The sequence below is a fragment of the Cupressus sempervirens genome, chromosome 6 (genome assembly GCF_028749045.1).
Source record: "Cupressus sempervirens isolate cs-2001-9-10 chromosome 6, ASM2874904v1, whole genome shotgun sequence".
Classification (NCBI taxonomy): Eukaryota; Viridiplantae; Streptophyta; class Pinopsida; order Cupressales; family Cupressaceae; genus Cupressus; species Cupressus sempervirens.
Window position 1 is genome coordinate 16,042,641 of NC_143123.1, and position 21,389 is coordinate 16,064,029.

The 21,389-nt window shown below is 34.8% G+C and overlaps 2 protein-coding genes across 3 annotated transcripts in view; both read left to right on the forward strand.

Annotated features, from left to right (window-relative positions):
- The window catches only part of LFR (ARM repeat superfamily protein), a 63,545-nt gene that overhangs the window by 35,722 nt on the left and 6,434 nt on the right, over positions 1-21,389 (forward strand). For both annotated transcript variants that reach the window (XM_089786380.1, XM_089786379.1), the window contains exon 3: positions 6,079-6,221. In XM_089786380.1, the coding sequence (XP_089642506.1) occupies positions 6,079-6,221 (143 nt within the window). The remainder of the gene's footprint in view (positions 1-6,078; positions 6,222-21,389) is intronic.
- LOC149550815 (uncharacterized) lies at positions 16,356-17,976 on the forward strand. Its single transcript, XM_089786381.1, has 3 exons — positions 16,356-16,779; positions 16,884-17,289; positions 17,425-17,976. The coding sequence occupies exons 1-3, from the start codon at positions 16,366-16,368 to the stop codon at positions 17,916-17,918; spliced, it is 1,314 nt and encodes a 437-aa protein (XP_089642507.1). The 5' UTR covers positions 16,356-16,365; the 3' UTR covers positions 17,919-17,976.

A 21,389-nucleotide genomic window follows, 5' to 3' on the forward strand; every position in this document is an offset into this window, starting at 1 on the left:
GGCAGGAGCATCACCATCACTGGGCAGATGGGTAGAAGACCTAGTGACTTGGAACGAAATATATCTGTGGGACCCACATGAGCTATTTAATAAATAATTTAATTAAAATAATTTGAGTTAAAATATAAAACGTATCTTAAAAGATTTTAATTTATCTTTCGTCATATTATTTTAATAATAATTTATATACGTGCATTTAATAAATAAAATGATTTTTGGCACCATTATAATTTAATAATTAATAAGTAATGTTACATTTAAGATTATAATAATGTTCAAATTATAATAATTTTCAAATTTTAGTTTTCCAATTCTATTCTCTTCTTTTTATTATTCTTTCTTTTAACCGATTATTGTTTGGCATGTTTAATCGAATTTATGTTTCATATAGACTTCTTGGGAATTCGAATGGATTCTTGTAACTGAAGGAAGTTGACGAGTCAAGTTAAAACTTTATATTAGAGTCTCATAATCATATTAATCCAATCATTTTCCATAATTTTTCCTTGCTATCGGAGGCTCTCCATACAACTTTTCCTATTTTGCAATTTCATAACTCTCTTCTTGAACGACTGAAATCAAATCCGTTTGTTTTACTGCATATACTGATTTCATCTCTCCATCTTGGCCGCGGAAATTAGAGCAAGCTGCGGGGTTTTTGTACCCGACCTTAGAGTCCTCCGAAGGATGAATTCCATTATTCTCTTCTTCACCGTCGACCAATTCAGAGCAAAAGGGTTCCATGGATAATCTTTTAATCCAGCCGCGGGAGTAAGAAATCCCTTGCTACAGGTCACGATTAAATACTATTTAATACTTGCTGTTTTGTCTTTTATACTGAAGGTCATACCAGATCCGAGCTCTGCATTTTTATTTATTTATTTCATTTATTCTTGATAGAGTCAAATACTGTTGTCGGATCAAAATTTTGGACGAAATGTAATAAGACAGAGATCCTTAGACATAGCTTTACAAGAATTCGTTATCATGCTACTTATTTACTATCAATAATCATGAGAATGTCTTTGTTATATAGAAGATGTAAAACAATATTAAAATCCATGAATCAAAGAACCTATCTATCATATTATATTTCTTTCCATGCATTTAATAAAAGTGTAAAAGATGTCATAATGTTCAAACACCAAGGAACTCACCGGCAAGGATGCCATTAAAGGTGAAGAGGAATAAATTAAGAGAAAATAGTGTATGCGTTACATAGGCTTTATGAGACTTTGGCTTGATGAAACATATATGCAGATAAGTATCTTTGTTCTGGTGATTAATTTGAGCAGAGAAATGAATAGAAATGATATTCGAGGTGTTTTATGAATCCAATCATTTAAATGATCCTGAGCCTACACCAATTACACAGTCCATTGAAACTGAGATAATCTTGAATGAATCCATATGATTGCAAAGCTTTAACATATTACCAGGCAAGAAATTAGAATATATTGACACCGAGGAATTCACCTGGCAGATAGGCCAAAGAATGGTGAAGAGGTGAAGATTTAACCTATAAACAAAATCAAGAAATTAGATTTGAATAATGAATTATTTTTGTTAGCTCATGCTTGATCAGATATTGTATTCTCTTGCTGCCAAGTCGTATGGTGTGTTAAATACTAGGATGCCCAGTGGATGGCAAGATGACCCTTGTCTATTCCGGGTAGGGAGGGCCTTTCTCATTAGAGATCGTTTGGGGATAAGATTTGGTCCAAGGTTGGGTGGTAAAGCCCCTGACAATGTTTCACCTCTCCTTAAGTTGTCAGACGTGCATTGGACAAGGATAAGTGATACATTCAATTGTCTATCGGAAACAGGTATTATCACTCTTATATAGGAGGTAAGTTAAATTGAGTTATTTCATTGTTACTGTCATTTTACTTTCATGAATAATGAATATAAAAATATTTTCTAATCTTGAGATACTATCACAGTTAAGTAATCGAAAGGAAAGGAATCTGAAGCCCTAATTGATTAAGAGATATGACTGAAACCCTAAATGATATAGTGGTATCGGAAGCCCTAATTAAATTTGTGGTATTGGAAGCCCTATTTGAATCAGTGGTATCAGAAGCCCTAATTGAATCCGTGGTAGCGAAAGCCCTAAGTGATATAGTGGTATCAGAAGCCCTAAATGAACCAATGGTAAATGATGCCCTAATTGATACAGTGGTATGTGATGCCCTAATTTAAAATATATAAGTATTTAATTGTAATTATCATTTGATTTTAAGATAGCGGTTTTTAGATGATAGTCGTTATGTGAAATTGTTATAGTGTATTTGTGGACTAACCTGGGTGGTTGCAGAAGCATCCCTAGTTTGAATTCGATCTCAGTTTTCCGAGGTATGTAGTTTTCAGTTTCTGTAATAATTTCATTTGATGATATTTCAAGTTTTAAAGTTAAGAAATTTTGTCTGACTGATTTTAGTAGTAAATCTTATTCACATGAACATGAATGATATAACTGTCTTCCTATGAAACGAAGTAATAACTGTATTCTTTGAGTATGATAAATGTTATTTTAGACCCGGGAAAAATTGAATGTTATATTGAGTAGGATATAAATAGAGAATATATTATTTAGAAAAAGTGAGGGATGAGATGGTGTGTAGAAAATAAAAGAAGAGTGTGTGTGGGATATGAAGTATGTATAAAGAAAAGAGTATGAAACATATGCAAGTGGAGTGAAAAGGACAGAATATATATATACAGATTTATTGATCTGTTTTATATATTAAAAGCATGAGATAGAAGAGAATATAAGAGGATTTATGCAGATTTTGTAAAAGGGATATTTATGTCAATATAGATATAGAAGAGTATATGCAGATACAAAGAAGATTTATTCAAAATATAAAGAAGAGAATATAGGCATGATTTAATTGTCCATCATCAGTTGGGTAAGCAACATTATCAGGGTGGAATAGAAGTGTGTGCAAAATGGGTCGGTGCTCACGAGAACAAAGTGTGGGAGTTGAAGCTTCCAGTAGGTTGGAGCCTGCGAAGTGTGGGAGTTGGAGCTTTCAGTGAGTCGGTGCTCATAAACATTGGGGTCGGAGCCTTAAGTAGGTTGGAGCCTATAGATTTATTGTAAAAGAACAAGTTTATATATAAAGCAATTATTTGTCGTGGTTTTCTCCCGCATTGGGTTTCTACGTAAATCTTGTGTTATTGTGTTCATGTGCATAGTTGTTCATTTAAGCATTTGAAGTTAATTGTTTGGATTAAAGTTTTAAATTGGTAAAATCATTATTATATTGATTCACCCCCCCACCCCTCCTCTCAGTATAATCATGTGCTCTTCACATTATCCTTTTGTGGAGGATCTATCAACTTTCATAACTTTCTAAATGCAAATGATGTGACCATTTAAGTGCATCAACTACTTCTTACAAGAACTTGAAATAAATTGCAAATGAAATAAAGGTCTAGAGAACTAAGCTACTATTTCTACCCTACTAATGCAAGACAATGTTGAAGTTGTGGTGAGACTAAACTAGTGCTAGCTTTGCCAAATCAACTATAGTGAGGAGGATGCAATCTTCTAAGGGCATGTGTATGATTTCCAAATCACTTATGAAACCATAAACTGTGCAAATCAGTAAACATTAATCCATTGAAGTGAAGTGCTTGCAATGAGGTTGGGACCAACCTTACACTATTACTTGCAATCAACAAGTACTAAGGTACAAACACTAGTTTCACCATGATTTCAACAACAACAATATCCTTCATTAACTATCTAATTTAAACTACTTTTTAATAGCAAATTTAAACTAAGTGAGAAATATGGAAACCATGCAACACTCCAAAACTTCACAAGTATTCACCATGAAAACAAAGACGAATTAGGAATAATTTTGGCAACAATTTCTTCAAGTCTCCCCTTACAAATGATTTGAGCAGTCCTTATATAGAGGCTCCATGTACACAGATTGATTTGAGATCAATGGCCAAGATTATGCCAACACAACCCTAATGTAACTACCAGTTACAAGTGTTACATGCTGACCAATAGCAATAAAACACCTATCTAAGAATCAATGAGAAAATTCCTTGCCACATGGGCTTACAATAAATTTTCTTATAGAAGATTGTTTCTCTTGTCCTTCTCTGTGATTGCAAATTCAATGAAGTTATACATGATGGTGTTGAGCTCTTCTATGGGTATGTTTGGTGCAAATTCTATCCTGTATTCAAGGGACTCCAAGTCTGTAGCACATGAATGCATGTCTTCTCCCATTCTTGAGATTTGCAAATGGCCATGAAGTTTGAAAATGCCAAGGCATCATCCAAGTGTTCTGATGTAATCAGATTTGCATCTTTGAAGTAGGTGGATTTTATCTTTTCCTTCAACTGCTCCACATCTATATCCTCACCATCCTCTACCTCTTGTTTGAGCATGATTCTTACATAAGTAAGAATATCAATTTGCAAATCAGAGTTCGGTCAAAGCTTTGGATTTTGCAAGTGCAAGAAAGTTCCACTTGAAGACGATCCAAGATTTTCACTATTTTCTGGATCCTAGCCTGACGAGAGAACCACAAACTCTCCTCATTATTCACCTTTGCACCTAGACATCGGCTTAACTTTCAGACTTATTCAATCTTTATACTTCATCAACTTGGGACTTAAAATATCACTGTCAGTTCTAGACTATGACAACTAACTACTCTATTTTCAAGCAAAAAGAGGGCGCGCTGATTTGCAACGGGTGATGGTGTGAAAAGGTCACGGCTCTAACCTGTTGAAAAAATACTTTGAATTTGCATTTCAAATGTGCCTGAAAATGTGCATCCTTGTCATGTTCTGTGCCCTTACTGCATCTTGCTAGTCGGCAGCACAGGTTCTTAAGTTTTTGTTAAAACTCATCAAAAAATGCCAGAAATTCTCAGGTATTTACTACAAGTGTTGATCAAGTTCACCATCTATGATTTGTAACTTGCAATTTTTAGTTTGTACCCTAGCAGTGCTCTATTCACAATTTTTTGCTTATTGAATGTTGGTGTTTTTAACAGCAATTCTAGCTTGAGAAAATGAATGAAATTTTAGAGAAGAGGCATGATTCCTTAGGAGATCTTAGCCTTAAATTATTGAATAATGTTTAAGAATAGAGGACGGTACAAGAGGTATAATGATTTCAAATAAAAAAGGACTACAACTGACAATTGTAATAGGTGTTATACTATTATGTTATTTATTCAATCTTTATATTTCATCAACTTGGGACATAAAACATCACTGTCAGTTATAGTCTATGACAACTAACTACTCTATTTTCAAGCAAAAAGAGGGCGTGCTGATTTGCAATGGGTGATGGTGTGAAAAGGTCACGGCACTAACCTGTTCTTAAAATTCTTTGAATTTGCATTTCAAATGTGCCTGAAAATGTGCATCCTTGTCATGTCCTGTGTCCTTACTGCATCTTGCTAGTTGGCAGCACAGGTTCTTAAGTTTTTGTTAAAACTCATCAAAAAATGCCAGAAATTCTCAGGTATTTACTACAAGTGTTGATCGAGTTCACCATCTATGATTTGTAACTTGCTATATTTAGTTTGTACCCTAGCAGTGCTCTATTCACAATTTTTCGCTTATTGAATGTTGGTGTTTTTAACAGCAATGCTAGCTTGAGAAAATGAATGAAATTTTAGAGAAGAGGCATGATTCCTTAGGAGATCTTAGCCTTAAATTATTGAATAATGTTTAAGAATAGAGGACAGTTACAAGAGGTATAATGATTTCAAATTGAAGAGGACTACAACTGACAATTGTAATAGGTGTTATACTATTATGTTATTTAATAATAGTCTAATATAGTAGCAGTTAAGCTAACAATATTGCTTGAGATTTTCATAATCAACATCTATTGTAGTGTCCTAGACTTTTTGAGTTTGTGTTTAATGTTGTTAGAATTCTTCTATATGTTATAATTCTCTGCATAAGCTGATTTACTTCTTGCAATTGTTCAAACCTTTAATCTTAATCATTGGATTTACTGTTAGTCTTCTATTGAAATTTTTGTTTTCTGGTGTTCTCTATTTATATCTATGTCTTGATTGTTTACAGATTGATGATTGGCGTGATATTGCACGCCCAAGGATGTCTGCAAAACTGATAAGACCTAGGCTTTTGGGAGCAAATAGTGCCTTTACAGGATTTGGATTTGAATATGAAACAATAAGTCCAAATGATCCACTATCTCGAGTCAGGTAAATTTCTCCTTATATTGGTTTTGTTTTGAGTTGAAAGAGATGTTGGATCATTATTAAGACCTAATTTAGTTTTTAAGAAGCTTTATGCATAGGTGGAAGATTTTGATATGCCGATGGATTATGCCTTAAGTATATATCTGTGTGCACGTGTGTGTAATTAATTTATAATTACTCAAAGATTGCTTTACTTTTGCATAACATAATGAAAAGTGCAATGCTAACCAAAGAGAAATGGGTGAAATGCCGAATGTGTAGATATTCTTATTCAGGTAAGGCTAATAGTGTGTTGATGAGTTGGTTTTCTTATTTTATTACTTGATAAACGTACCAGGTAACATATATGAGGACTTGACAAGCCAGAATATGATTTAAATCTGTTATTCAATGGAAATCATGAAATTGCATTTTGATTATCTAGTGGACTTGTATCACTGACACTCTCTGAGTTTTGTCCACCTTTATATTGTGGAAGCCTGTTGAAACTATGTCTGACAACAAAAGCAAGTGAATTCTCATGCTATTGTTGGCGTGTCCCCTTGAGTGACAAAGGTGCCAATTTATTTTGAGGGAGTGCTTCATATGCTGACATCTGACCACTTACACTAATTCCAGGGCTCTTTTTTATATTTATGTTGGATGCGCAGTTTAATTGCTGAGATGTTGAAAGGACAGAGAGGGATGGCCAACTGGTGCACTTTGCTCGGTGCTGCAGTGAAAATACTACATTATTGGATGCTTCTATCTTCCTTTGGATTTATGTACTTGCATATTGAATATTTGATATAGATGCTATGCTCCCCGATACTCATAAATTGTCTTATCCCCTTTCAGTGTTTTTAAGTGGACCCAATCAGATTTGGCCACTCAAAACATTATTTAGGTCTTATTATGCGGAGAGGCATAACTACAGTTGAAGCAAAGTGTGAGATGTGAGTGCATTAACAAAATCTATTTTACGATTTTTGTTGATGAACCAACATAAAATTAATAAAACCTAAAACTAAAATCTAAGTTACTGATCCTGGTTCTGATACAGATTTGGGTTCTTGTTCGCAGAGTCAGCAAAATTTTTCTTTGGCCAAGTTCTGGTACCACGGGGAATATAAATATTTGTGTATATATATTTTTATGTATTTATATGTATATATATATATACATATATACACACACATCATAGATTCATACATGTTCAATGTTCAGTGTTCATTCATCATTGGTTCAGAACTTCAAACTCATGATAATAATAAGAAGTTAGAAGCGTGATACTCATAAATCCCTAGTTGCCAATAAAATTGTAAGTAAAATACCTTATATATTGTATTCATGCATTGCAAAAGTCTCAAAATTTCATTATACAAAATTGGCAAAAATCTTTATTTTGATGAAAAAAGGGGAAAAACCCATGATTTTTTTTCATGTTGTCAAAAAAATACCAGCAAACATATGACAAAGAAAACTTTTAATGTTACAGTAAAGTCGGATAAATTTTTATTGAAAATATATATACATACACACATACACACACATATGCCATTGTAAGTTTATTCAAAATCATATTTAATTGATTGCATAGTAATAATAATATAATAGACTGTTTGTTTCATAATCAGCTTTAAACGGTAATTAATTAGTGATCTGTTATATGGTGTCGTGGATGTCATGACCCAATGAGACGCGAGTCCACGCTAGAGTCAATCTCATTAGGGTCGTGACTCCTCGACACTCTTCATAAGTGGGGTGTAAAACATGCAGTGAAAACACCGTTGAACACATAATTATATACCAGTCATCTATGTGGTTCAAACTGCCATCCACTGACGTAGCACAAACTGCCGCTCCGCAACAAAGTTGGCATATATAATATGTTAAATACAAAGTGTCATTTTTCATGTTCAAGTGCCATTAATATATATAGATAGAACCCTTGCATCAATTTATCTAATAATTCAGTGAACTAAACTTTAATTGTAAATACAAATCTGATCAAAATTTTAACATGGTATCAGAGCAGGTTTGAAGAGATGATCAAAGATCAGATTTATTTGCAAATTGATATACGCTTAAATTTTTGAAATCTTATATCTATCAAAATGGTGACTCGAATTAGACTTGAAGTTGCTTCAAATTTTGAAGCCTGGAAATTAGGAATGATGCTAATACTAAGAAAGAATGAATTACAAACAATTGTGGAAAATCCTTTGAACTCTAATAAAAATGATGAAAAGAGTCAATGGGAAAAAGACAACATGAGAGCAATGAAATTATTAGTAGATGGAGTAAAAGATCATCTACTACCTATTATTACAAAGTTGGACTTTGCATATAATATGTTCAAAGCCCTGGAAAACATGTTTGAGATCAACAACACTAGCATGATTCTCACTCTTAAAAATCAACTTTCTAATATTAAAATGAATGAAGGAGAGATCATCACCTCATACTTTATGAGGATAACGGAATTAAGAAACAGAGTCTCAACAATTGGTCACATCTATGATAGTAAAGATTTAACTATGGTAACATTAGATGAACTCCCTATTTCATGGGAAAAACTTTAGACAAGGAATGAGTGCTCATTCCAAGCTCCCTAACTTTAATCGACTAAAAGATGACTGCATTCAAGAAGAGTGTAATCTAATATCTAGAGGAATCGACACAGGATCCACAAATGAAGACATTCAGATTCTCACCACTATTGGAAAAGGAAAGGAGGAAAAAATGGTAAATAGTCATTCAAGAATAAAAAAGATTATTCTAAAATACAATGTTAGAGGTGTGACAACTATGGCCGCACTACAAGAAGATGTCCTGACAGACTCAAACATCAAGCTTCCTTCGTTGAAGTCAGTAATTCAAATTTGGATTTAGAGAAACTTGTATTCTGAGATATATCCAAACTTTTTCATGAAATTTTGGATTAAGATGGAGTTCACGATTTACCATCCACACCATGCCTCTTGCACAATGAAGGCAAATCACTTCCAAGGTAAACTTAGTTCATCATATTTGTTAATTGTATTAATGAAACTAATTTATTCATCATGAATGTTATTTGGGCCTTGTGCACATCACGAGGAAGTTACGGCTTCCAAATGATTATCATTTATATTTGTTAAAGTTATTGGAAGGTGACGATCTTACAATAATTTAATCGTCTATTATGATGGATATTTAATGATGTCTAAGCAAATCATGATAGATTATATTTTGCATGGTGGATTAAGCTCCTTAAATAGACCATGAATGTTCATATGGTAGGTATTATTGAGGATATGCATGCAGATACCTTATGAACATTTTGAGTACTTGGTGAATGTTATGCAAATTGATATTCTGGAGGCCATTACTTAGGTATTATTGAGGATATGCATGCACATACCTTATGAACATTTTGAGTACTTGGTGAATGTTATGCAAATTGATATTCTGGTGGCCATTACTTAGAGTACTTGGTGAACATGTAATGTCCCCTTTTTGGGACATTAGGAATTCTGAAGTTAAATTCATATATTATCAAATTGGGCTTATGAGAGTTTAAAGCAAAGTTATAAAATGCGTCAATTTAATATTATGAAGGGGCTTAAATGGTGACAAAAGAAGAAATGACAAAAGATAGAGAAGTGGAAAGTGAAGAGTCACAACTTGCTGCATTTAAAGAGGGAAGGGAGATTCAATTTGGGCATGCTTGGATTATTGTTTTGTTTGGAGAATTTGAGTTTCTCTTGGAGAAACATTGGGAGAGTTAACATCTTCCATTTCAGACCTGAGGACGCAAACCTTTAGGCCATCTTTGGTAGATTGGACGTAGCCTCAATTCATCACTTCAGTGGATTCAAGGCAGAGTTGACGCTGAGCTTATAGCTTCCTTTTATATGTTTCCAATCTAATTGTTAATGTTGTTTGTAAGATTGGACTTTATGCATGTTATTCTATTGTTGGTTTATATTACCATAGCAAATCTAAAGTGTTTAAACTGAGTCTCTTATTGAGCATATTGGTTCATATTCTTGGTTTGTGTTGTTGGGTTATATTGCATATTTTATTTGTTATATTTTGAAAACTGTTTGTGAGAAATTTGGAGATAATACCCTACTTGGATATTGCAGTGGTATCAGAGCTTTGACCCTACCATCTTGTGGAGCTTGTTTTTAACAAATTTACTAGGGGTTTCATTGGAAGCTTTATGTGAGGAAGAAATTTACAAAAATTAAATTTTTGGGGCCTAATAGTATCTGCAAAAGAGAAAATATCTTTGGAACCATAAGTAATATTTATAATAAAGTTGAAAGAAATTATTTATTATTTGTCTTACAAATACTATTGTCATATTTCATTCTTTGTGAAACGCCTATGCATTAAGGAGTTGGAACAAAGACGAAAGAGTGAATATTATCAGGCTGTATTTGTAAGTGAGCTTTTTGGCTGCTCTACGTATTCTTCTTAGCTGGAAGTGGTGGTGACAGAGCCGTTCTTGTGGATGGGTATTTGGGAGGAATATAAATATTTTTGTGTCGTAAGCCTTATACCGAATACAATGCTGAAATATTGATTTAAGAAGGCTATAGTAAGGAATTACATCAACGCTGCTCTGTCGGATCAAATTCATCTAAAACATAGGAGCTTCTCAAAAAGGTCGGACTTGATGGTGTAGAGGCATCAAGTCTAAGTTTTTGGCGTTATACTTAGCGCGAAACATAGCAATTTGACAGTGGGATACAATTGTTGTATGCGTGAGTATCTCTAATGGATGGATCCACAGTGATGTTTTGATTTACACGAGCCCTTGTAAGTCTTGTTTCTAGATAGACATGGATAAAATTTGGCAGTAGAGGAGCCCTTCGAGCATTAAGCTACATGGTATATCACCACCAATGTTGCAAGCAACTAGCAAGGTGGCTTGGAAAATACTGGTCAGACAAAAATATTATTGAAGCGAATAGTCGTTGGAAATTGCAGAAGACAAAACAATGACAATACAAGGGTGCAATATATCAATTTTGGATGCCGATGATGTTCTTGCCTGAAGCCTTTGTGTTGGAGACAGACTTGAAGAGTTTCACATAGGGAAGGTGCGATAGACATATCAATTATACACGCAAGTTCGTAGACCCACGAGAATGGTGTGTGATCTCGTGCAATAGTGTAAGCAGTAGCTGTTACAAGCTATTCACCCAACCTTTATGGAAGTTCAATCATCAGGGAAGCGTGCCTACAAGCTTTGAGGAAAAAAGTCATGGCTTCTTGTTATACAATATGTTGAGGTTGAAGATATTGTGGGTGACAATATTCAGAATGATTGTATGGGAGCATACTTAAAGAAGTCATTCTGGAATGAAGCGTCATTAGCATCTCGAGGTGGCGCTAAAGGCAAGGATAACTGTAGAAGCTCAGATAGTAACACTCTTGGGGAAACTATCAATTCTTGGCAGACGTGTAGAAAAGTGGAGTAAATCAGAGAATAATATTTTGCAAGAGAAGGCGGTGCATTTCTAGTGTAGTGAGTCAAAACTACTCTTTTCTATTTTGTTGTTAGTGGCTGTTCAGAGAGGGATGCTAGGCAGGAGGCTACCTGGATGGAGATGAATGGAGTCATTTAAGAAGAGGAGAAAAGGAATCGTGACCACCAAACAAGATTTGAGGGAATTCAACACATGGAGGAAGAAACTGATGCATTCAAACAGGTGGAAAAAACTCTAGTTTAGGGCGGATCATTAAATGATTATTGAGCGGAGATTGTCTTCCAATATTGGAATCCACGAGACTTCTGATTACAAAAGGGATCTTTGCAGATTTTCTGTTGTTTCAAGCTTCTTGAGAAACAAAGAAAGGAACATTTGAAGATTAATTACAACCGCTGAAGATAGTGAATGCATTGTGCGGGTCACAAGTCTGTAAACTTCTGATATATGCTTACCATGAGATCTTTGGGACACTATTCTTGGCAGCTTCAAGAATTCTGAAGATTCTGGGCATTGCATGGTTAGCTTCATGATCAAGGCCATTCTTAGTAATCGCACAAGTTGAACCACCAAACCACGGTTGTAAGGTATCATGTCATAAAGTTTTGGATGAGCTGGAATATTCTGTGAACCATTGATTCACAAAAGAGACAACTATGATTTGATATTGGCAAAGAATGCACAAAGGCAGGGTAAGAGTTTCTATTGATCTGTATTGCTGCAAGACAGTAATGAAGAGGATTATTAACTACAAAGGATAGTTTGCACCATCAACACAAAACTTCTCCCTTCTGAACTACATCCACTATTCTTGAGTTGATAAGATTTACAGGGATTTAAAAGAAAATACATCGGAGTTTTGTTATCACTTAATAATGGTGATGCGTGCATTGCGAGGAGCAAAAATATTTGGCAATAGACTTCAACATTCCTTCTGTTGACTAGAGCTTGGGCCATTATTTGGCTTGATAGGGCATTGTGAATGTTTGTGTGAGGCTAAGTTGAAACTCGTGGAACTGTAGCAATGGCAATAAAGAGACTTAATGCACGACAGTAAAAGTCTATGTTATTGAGTCAACATACAGTGAAGCAAATTTGTCAAGTCTAAATATCGAACTGAGAATAATCCGACATGCATTTGGATGAATTTATGAGTTGTTATATTGAAGGAGGTGCATAAGGGATTTGGCCTAAACTACTCCCTTAGGCACGAAGTATCATAAGTAACCTTTGCTAATACTGAGATATGCTATATTGTTATCTCTAGCTGTTTTGGATGTTCAAATGACATTCGAATGTCATCTTTTTTGAGATATCAATTTGCAAACTCCACCATCTGGCAGAAGCAGGCAAGCCAATTAAAGGATTGTAAATCAATCACAATACTATAGTAGAGATTCCATTCACGGGCAGAGAAGTGACGAGACAAACTTAAAATGGCATCAGAAAACAATTTGGCCAAAGTACTCTGTAAAACATGTAGCAAACTTGAAGTGGAATTTATAAATAGGGGAAAGGTCCTTGTCACATTAACTGAATTGGAAAGATGCTTAGCAATGGTAGAGCAATCGCCCTCTAATTTATTGCAAACAACTCTTGTTCCTACGGTTACAGGGCTGAATCAACACAAGTGGCTGAAACATTCAGATGCTGAGATAAAACTAGTAGTCACTTCTTGGTTTAATGGAGGTTGTAAGAATTTTAGCACCACAAGAACCTTATAAAGAAGACGTCATGAAGGAGGTAATACAACTTATTGTTGATAGTTTTCAAAATCTTCAGGATAGCAGTAGTAGTCATTTCACTTGAAGGGTTGCTATAATGAAGTCATTTGCAGAAATCAGATCATGCAATCTTATGCTTGACATGGGATTGTACAATTTAATACATACAATGTTTCAAAATCTATTAGGCACAATTGAAGAAGAACACAATGCAGATGTTATTGCAGCCATGGAAAACATTATTGTTATGACAATTAATGAGAGTGGCATTCTTTCCCAGGCACTACTTCAAATGTTGTTAGCAATTTCAAATAGAAAACCAAAGGCTTCACAAAGGGCTTATAAGCTGTTCAACAGGGTGGTCAAATAATGTGAGCCAAGAATTGAGAAGTACAAACAGCAATGGGCAAAACAAGAAACAAAGGCAAGGGACTTACAGGTTGTAGAATCTTAGAAAATGAGCAAGAACCAAATGAAGAAAGAGTAGGTTTGTTTCACTTGCAAGCATAACTGGTCACTTGATCACACTTGTGACGGTAAGAAGGAAGAAGAGTCAACTCAAGAAATACAGATCAGCTTTGAGGAAGTTAAGGGCTTGTTAGTCCAACTTCAAAATGATGAAGATTATGAGAGCAGTTCCTCTATGGTTATTGGTAAGGATTGTTCTAGCATTTTATTTGGTGATTTGGAAGTGGTTATTAACAAGCACTTTCATGAGAATGTCTATCTACATAATGTCTAAAAATGGAAAAAGACCTCTCCATGAGGATGAAATTTTTCATAACAATGGTGTAATAGTTGATGAGACAATACAAATGAAGATAGAAGAGAACTCTGAAAACAGTACAACAAAAATTGATTCTAGTATTCAAAATCTAGAACAAGATGATGTTACTATAAGAGCTGATTTGAAGGACCAATCAGAAATTCCATTTCAGGCTGATGATTTTGGAGCATATAATTTGGAGGATAAGCTGAAAGTATCAAATAATATGGTCATTGCAGCCTTAGTGCATTTTGACCAAACCCATAAAAACATTGAAAAAGCCATGTGGGAGGTTAATAATGTTGAAAGGGAAAAGAGAATAACAAATGGAATCAATAGTGCATACCTTCACACTCTTAAAAGGGCATTGGAAAGAATTAAATCAAACTATTTGAAGCTGCTCAAAGACAGGGATATGGCTACAAACATGCTGAAGATAAAGAGGAGATAGATGAGCTTTGTCTCCAACCGAGTATGAAAAACTACTCCTTATATCAAGCTGAAAATCAGAATTTTATAACAACCACTCGCATAGATGAAGGACATGATCATAGAACCAAGGATATCATACACATTGTAGAAGGAATCAATACCCTTGTTGAGAAATTGGTTTACTTCTTGCCCTAATTCTTGAGGCCGACAAACCTCAAATTATATAATTTTATTATACTTTATTATATAGAATCGGCTCAAAACAATTTACAATTTACATTATTGGACAACCTACTTCTGGAGACCATAACTAACAAACCGTTGACCTAATGGGCTATTATAACCCCTTTTTGGAAATGACAAGCTCTGTTTTATAGCACTTGATTACGCAAGCATCCATTAGCCAAGGTTTGACCTCCTTTTAGAGCCATTTAGGCCTTCATCGTCGAGCCTGAAGTTTGGATAGCCAAAATTCATACCGAAAATCTACAGTAACTACACATACATATGATATGGCAATGAAGCTCATTTGGCAAACTGATGTATCAAAGATGAACCTTCAGATATTAAATTAGAACAAAGTGAGCTCATAAGACCAACTTATTAAAATTAGCAAGCTTCCACAAATAGCAACTCTGCATTAGAATAACCCTTGTTGAAAACACAAATTGGAAATAGAAATTTTTTTTGGGTGATGCAAGATTGCCCTTACAACCAAGTTGCTCCTGCATCATAATTTCCCTTTTTGGTACATTAGGAATTCTGAAGTTAAATTCATATAATATTAAATTTGGCTCACGAGAGTTTAAAGCAAAGTTTTAAAATGGGTCAATATAGTATTATAAAGGGAGTTAAAATGTGACAAAAGAAGATGACAAAAGACAAAGAAGTGAAAACTAAAGAGTCACAACTTAATGCATTAGAAGAAGGAAGGGAGACTCATTTTGGGCATGCTTGGATTATTGTCTTGTTTAGAGAATTTGAGTTTTTCTTGGAGAAACATTGGGAGAGTTTGCATATTCCATGTTAGACCTGAGGACGCAAACCTTCAGGCCATCTCTGGTGGATTGGACGTAGCCTCGGTTCATCACTGCAGTGGATTCAAGGCAGAGTTCACACTGAGCTTACTAGTTCTTTTTATATGTTTCCAATTTGACTATTAATGTTGTTTGTAAGATTAGACTTTATGCATGTTATTGTATTGTTGTTTTATAATACAATAGTAAATCTGAAGTGTTTAAACCAAAGTAACAAGAATCGGAATCGGATCGGAATCGGCAAGGCCGAATCGAATCGTGAATCGGCAATGAATCGGCAATGAATCGGCGATGAATCGGCAAATTTGAAAAAACCCTTTAAATTTAAAGATTTTAACAATTTAAAACTTATTTCATGCACCCTTTATTGAATATAACTTAAACACACTATAACATCATCAAATAGAAGTTAAAACTTAACATACATAAACATGGAACATAAAATCCATCACATATGTAACTATGTTATCTAAAATGTAAATTGTAGGCTAGCTGAAGTAAATAGAAATCAAATGATCACAATGATTTAAATCATAGAATGTATGTAAGATGATCCATAAGACATCAAATCATAAATGCATGTAAGAATCTAAGATGAAGATCCATGAAAGTTTGAAACATATGTCTATCAATGATTCAGTATCAATATCTGTAAACAAAATATAAAAACAAGGCTCCAGCTCAAGCCTCAGACTCATAGTCATCATCATCATCCTCAACATCATGATGTGCCGCTCAAGCCTCAGACTCATAGTCATCATCACCATATTTTGGTCCCCTTGTGCGGCACATTGCATTGACCTCATGTTGGAGAAAATTGGCAAACTTGAGTTTGTCAAGTCATGTGTGGAAAGGGCAAAAAACATATGCAAATTCATTTATAATCATTCATTTGTCCTTAGCACAATGAGGAAGTACACAGAAGGAAAAGAGTTAGCTCGCCCAGGTATCACGAGGTTTGCCTCGAATTTCATCACCTTGCAGTCCTTGTTGACATCAAGGGATGAATTGAGGAGCATGTTTGTTGGGCGGGAGTGGATTTCCTCTTCCTATGCTACGACCACTGTAGGGATAGATGTGGCGGATTGCATATTTGATGAGGATGGTTTTTGGAAACCCGCTAGAGAAATCCTGCAGGTAAATTTATTGCAATTTAACATTTAGTATTTTACTTTTACTTTAAGTTATATTATTTTATATTTAAGTTTTGACTCAAGTTTTTTGTTTTACTTTATATGTAGGTCACTGAGCCCCTTGTAGCTTTGCTACGAACTGCTGATGGGGAGAAGCCCTCTATGGGCTACATTTATGAGGTCATGGATAGGGCCAAGGAGGCCATCAGAGCCCAATATGCAGGAGTGCAGGAGAGGTATGGCCCTATTTGGGACATCATCGATAGGAGATGGCAGAATCAGCTCCATCGACCCATCCATGTAGCAGCTTACTTTCTGAATCCGGCATATCGTTTCCGTCCTGAGTTCAAGGCGGATGCGGAGGTTCTCACTGGCTTATTCACAGTGATTCAAAGGTTGAGTAGCGATGAAGATAGCGCTGTTGCGATTGTTGAGCTAGACCAGTTCAACAATAAAGAGGGGCCACTTTTCTCTAGCAGGATGGCCATAAATGCTCAGACAACACTACAGCCAGGTAAAAATTAAATAATATATTCAATGTTCATGAATCTAGATTCTAATCTTAAAGTTGATTATGTAATTTTAGAGTTAACTTGTAATTTGTAAATGAGACTAATTGTTTCTATTTTCAATTTTTCCCTTATTGTAGATAGATGGTGGCAAATGTTTGGGGCCACAACCCCAAAACTTCAAAAAATTGCCATTCGTATTCTGAGTCAGCCAAGTAGCGCTTCTGGATGTGAGCGCAGTTGGTCCATGTTCGAGCACATCCATTCGAAGAGGAGAAACAGGTTGACAGTGCAGAAGTTGAATGATAATGTCTTTGTTCATTACAACCTCCGTCTTAGGATCAGACATATTTTGGGCACTGACTCCTCTCCGATCATTCTAGAGGAGATTGATCCAGAATCAGAGTGGCTCACAGAGGTTGTGGATCCAGTCTTCACTGAGGAAGACCGTGTGTGGGTTGACCAGGTGGATATAGAGGCTGAGGCAGCTAGAGCACGTTCTTCAGGCATTGGTAGACGCACACGTGCACGCACAGGCACAGGCCCTAGCGACGTTCATGAGCCCATCTTACATGCGGGAGATATGGCTCGGCAGTCCTCTAGGACCTACATTAGACGCCTTGCTACTAGGTAGACTGGATACTCAGAGGCTGAGGCTGAGGCTGCAGCCGAGCTTCAGGATGATGTTGAGTATCATGATGATGACTATGAGTCTGAGGCTTGAGCTAGAGCCTTGTTTTTATATTTTGTTTACAGATATTGATACTGAATCATTGATAGACATATGTTTCAAACTTTCATGGATCTTCATCTTAGATTCTTACATACATTTATGATTTGATGTCTTATGGATCATCTTACATACATTCTATGATTTAAATCATTGTGATCATTTGATTTCTATTTACTTCAGCTAGCCTACAATTTACATTTTAGATAACATAGTTACATATGTGATGGATTGTATGTTCCATGTTTATGTATGTTAAGTTTTAACTTCTATTTGATGATGTTATAGTGTGTTTAAGTTATATTCAATAAAGGGTGCATGAAATAAGTTTTAAATTGTTAAAATCTTTAAATTTAAAGGGTTTTTTCAAATTTGCCGATTTATTGTCGATTCATTGCCGATTCACGATTCGATTCGGCCTTGCCGATTCCGATCTGATTTCGATTCTTGTTACTTTGATGTAAATACAACGCCAATCTTCAGCATAGAAGGAATAACATGCAGCAGTCTGTATTAAGAACGACATTGCTATAAATGCAAAGGTTTTTGATTGGAAATCGCAGCAGATCGATTGGTTTTTGCAAAGTATCAGTTGTGAAAAAAAAGCTAGAATGAGCTAGGAAAACACCAGAAAAAAAAATAGAAGTTGGAAATGTGATTTCTTGTCTCTCGTCTCTCTTGACCTCATGTTATAAAACAAAATTAAAAAACTCTTTGGCTTCCAAGAAGCCGTAACTTAAGGAAATGTATTGGCTCTTGGACTCCAAATAAATGAGCCAAGTGTTCAATCAATTTTCAAACAAGAAAAATAATAAAAAGATGGAAGAAGATTGAAGGTTATAATTCAGAAATATTATTGTTTATATCTATTTATGTATATGTAGATATAATAATGAGGTGGCATCATTTTATTATAAAGAAAATAATATTATGGTTTCACTTTATCTATATCTATGTGTAAGTACATAGGTATATATTATAATAATATAGTGAAAGATCATTTAAAATCTTTGGAGGTACGTATTATATTTTAATTAAATTATTGTATGTTTTAAATTATTTATTTAATAGCTCATGTGGTTTCATCGATTGTATCTTGATGTTCAAATCGCTAAGTCCTCAACTATGACGATTCACGATTCATACCCATTTGCCTAGTGTTGGTGATGCTCCTGTGCCCAATTATTTTCTGACAATGCTTCCACCTCTCGACATGCCTCCTACAAGGAAATTCTCCACAATTAAATCATATTATCATAACAAGTTATTTAATTATAAATAATCATAACGACTAACCGCCTTTTCAATTCCGTGAATTCATAATAAATAATCAACTAGCATTTTATCTTCACATGAAATTATAAGGACTAATCATCTTACCGTTTCGCAAGATTATAACAAATTTAATTGTCAACTGACTTCATGTGAACCTCAATGGCTATATGAACATTTTAAATTAGGTAAAAAATTGGGATGTAACACAGGGTTTCCACACAAATGGCCCACCACACAAAAATATGAACTATTTCTTTCGACATTTCCAACGGAAAGCACCACCACCTGGAAAAGGATGTACAATATCCACATACTTCCACAAAGGAGAATTAGAATGGGGATCTATTCTTTGTTGGGTATTGCCTATTGAGGAACAGGTAGATCCCATTGAAATTCATTTTCCTATGGCAAGAAATTATATACATATTGTGAATGAATTTGTAGGGAAAACAATGGCTAGACCTTATTGGCAATGAAAGATAAATGAACAAAATAAAAAGAAGCTTAAAGAAAATAAAAAGAAAATGGAACAAGGACTTACCTCTTCTTGCCATTGGAATCTTGCAAAGGTGTAGGAAGGAGGCACAAGCACTTAAAGATAGCTCACAAACCATTATGCCAACTCCCTGCACAAACAAACTCTTGCTCAACCACCTATTTGCTTTTGCTGAAGAGAAAAAAAACTATTTGCACACCACAAATGAGTATTAGAAGCCAATATAAGGTTGTTTACTTCCACTTTTTAGGGTTAAGGAACTCAAAATATTATAAAATATGCAAAAAAATGTCACTTTTATCACCTTCTGTAGGGTCTACTTCGGCACAATTTGTTGTTGGTTCGATCTGTGCCTAACAAGTCCGCTCGAGTTTGATGCGCAATGGGACTAGTTCGAACTTGGGGACAAAATTTCGAACTCTGGTCGAACCGTACCCAAATCACCTACCAATTCGAACCTAGGCTTGGTCCAGAGGTCAAAGTGACAAAACAAGGTAACTAAGAATTAAAGGAATGGTGGGAAAATATTCTAGACTCTATTATTGTTTGTCTTTTTCAACTTGTAATTCAGGGGTATGTTGACAAAGATATGCAATAAATGATTATGATGGTCGAAGATATTCTTTTGTATAATCTTTATAGAAGTATTCTCAAATAGAACTCTGACAATTGCCTTAAAATTATAACAGTATTATACTTCATCCACCTTGCTACAAAGTTTGGACTAGACTGTAGAATGACATACGTAAAGTCCACAATTATTTTATCCAAATTCTTTGGACACTCGTATAATTCAATTGTTTCCCAATCTTTTATTATGGTGATTAGGTTATATAGTTTATTTATTCATGCACATAGACTAAACCATTTTTTATGCTTTCCAAATAGCTAAGTAATCGGGTGCACTTAGTGACTAGTTGGAGGTTAAGGCGGATGCAAATGCTCTTGGAGAGCTTTAACACTTCCTATGCACTTCCAAGCACATCCAATGCATCCAGATGCCTCTAGACGCCTAGACACAAAAAAAAACAGCAAGGAACTTTTAAAAATTAAAATATTTCACTTACAACATGTGTTTATTGAGTTTTTTTAGTTTTTTTTTTTTTCACTAAAACCCTAAGATGACCCTAAAAGAGGTCATTCATTGTTTTAGCATATCATTTTGTTTGCTACTTTGCTCTCTTCTCATCTAGTCTCCATTTTGGCATTTTGAAAGTGAGGTGATTATTTTTTGAAGAGGAACATTTTTTGGGTGCCAAATGGCTTCCACAAAGGAGATTTAAGCATCTAAGGTAAGTATTTGACCCTTTTCTTTATTCTTTTAATGATTTTGATGATTTTTATAAAAGTTTGGGATGGAATTTATCTGAAAAAATCCATGTTTTAAGAGATGAAGAAACTAATTTAGCTTTTTATTTTATTTTATGTGTCTTTTTTGCACAGGTATGCTTGAGTTTCTTAGTTTTTTTATAATTTAAGTTAATTCAACTTATTATAATAAAAGGAAATCAGATTGCAAGAATGTCCAGTAGTGAAAGTTCAATGGGAGGGCAAGGAGTTGATAAATTAAAAGTTGATGTAGGATCTCCTTTATGGAGACATAC

Coding starts and splice junctions, on each gene's coding strand:
- LOC149550815 (XM_089786381.1), top strand. CDS start 16,366: ATGATGTGCCGCTCAAGCCTCAGACTCATAGTCATCATCACCATATTT. Junction 16,780..16,883: donor CCGCTAGAGAAATCCTGCAG/GTAAATTTATTG, acceptor CTTTATATGTAG/GTCACTGAGCCCCTTGTAGC. Junction 17,290..17,424: donor TCAGACAACACTACAGCCAG/GTAAAAATTAAA, acceptor CCCTTATTGTAG/ATAGATGGTGGCAAATGTTT.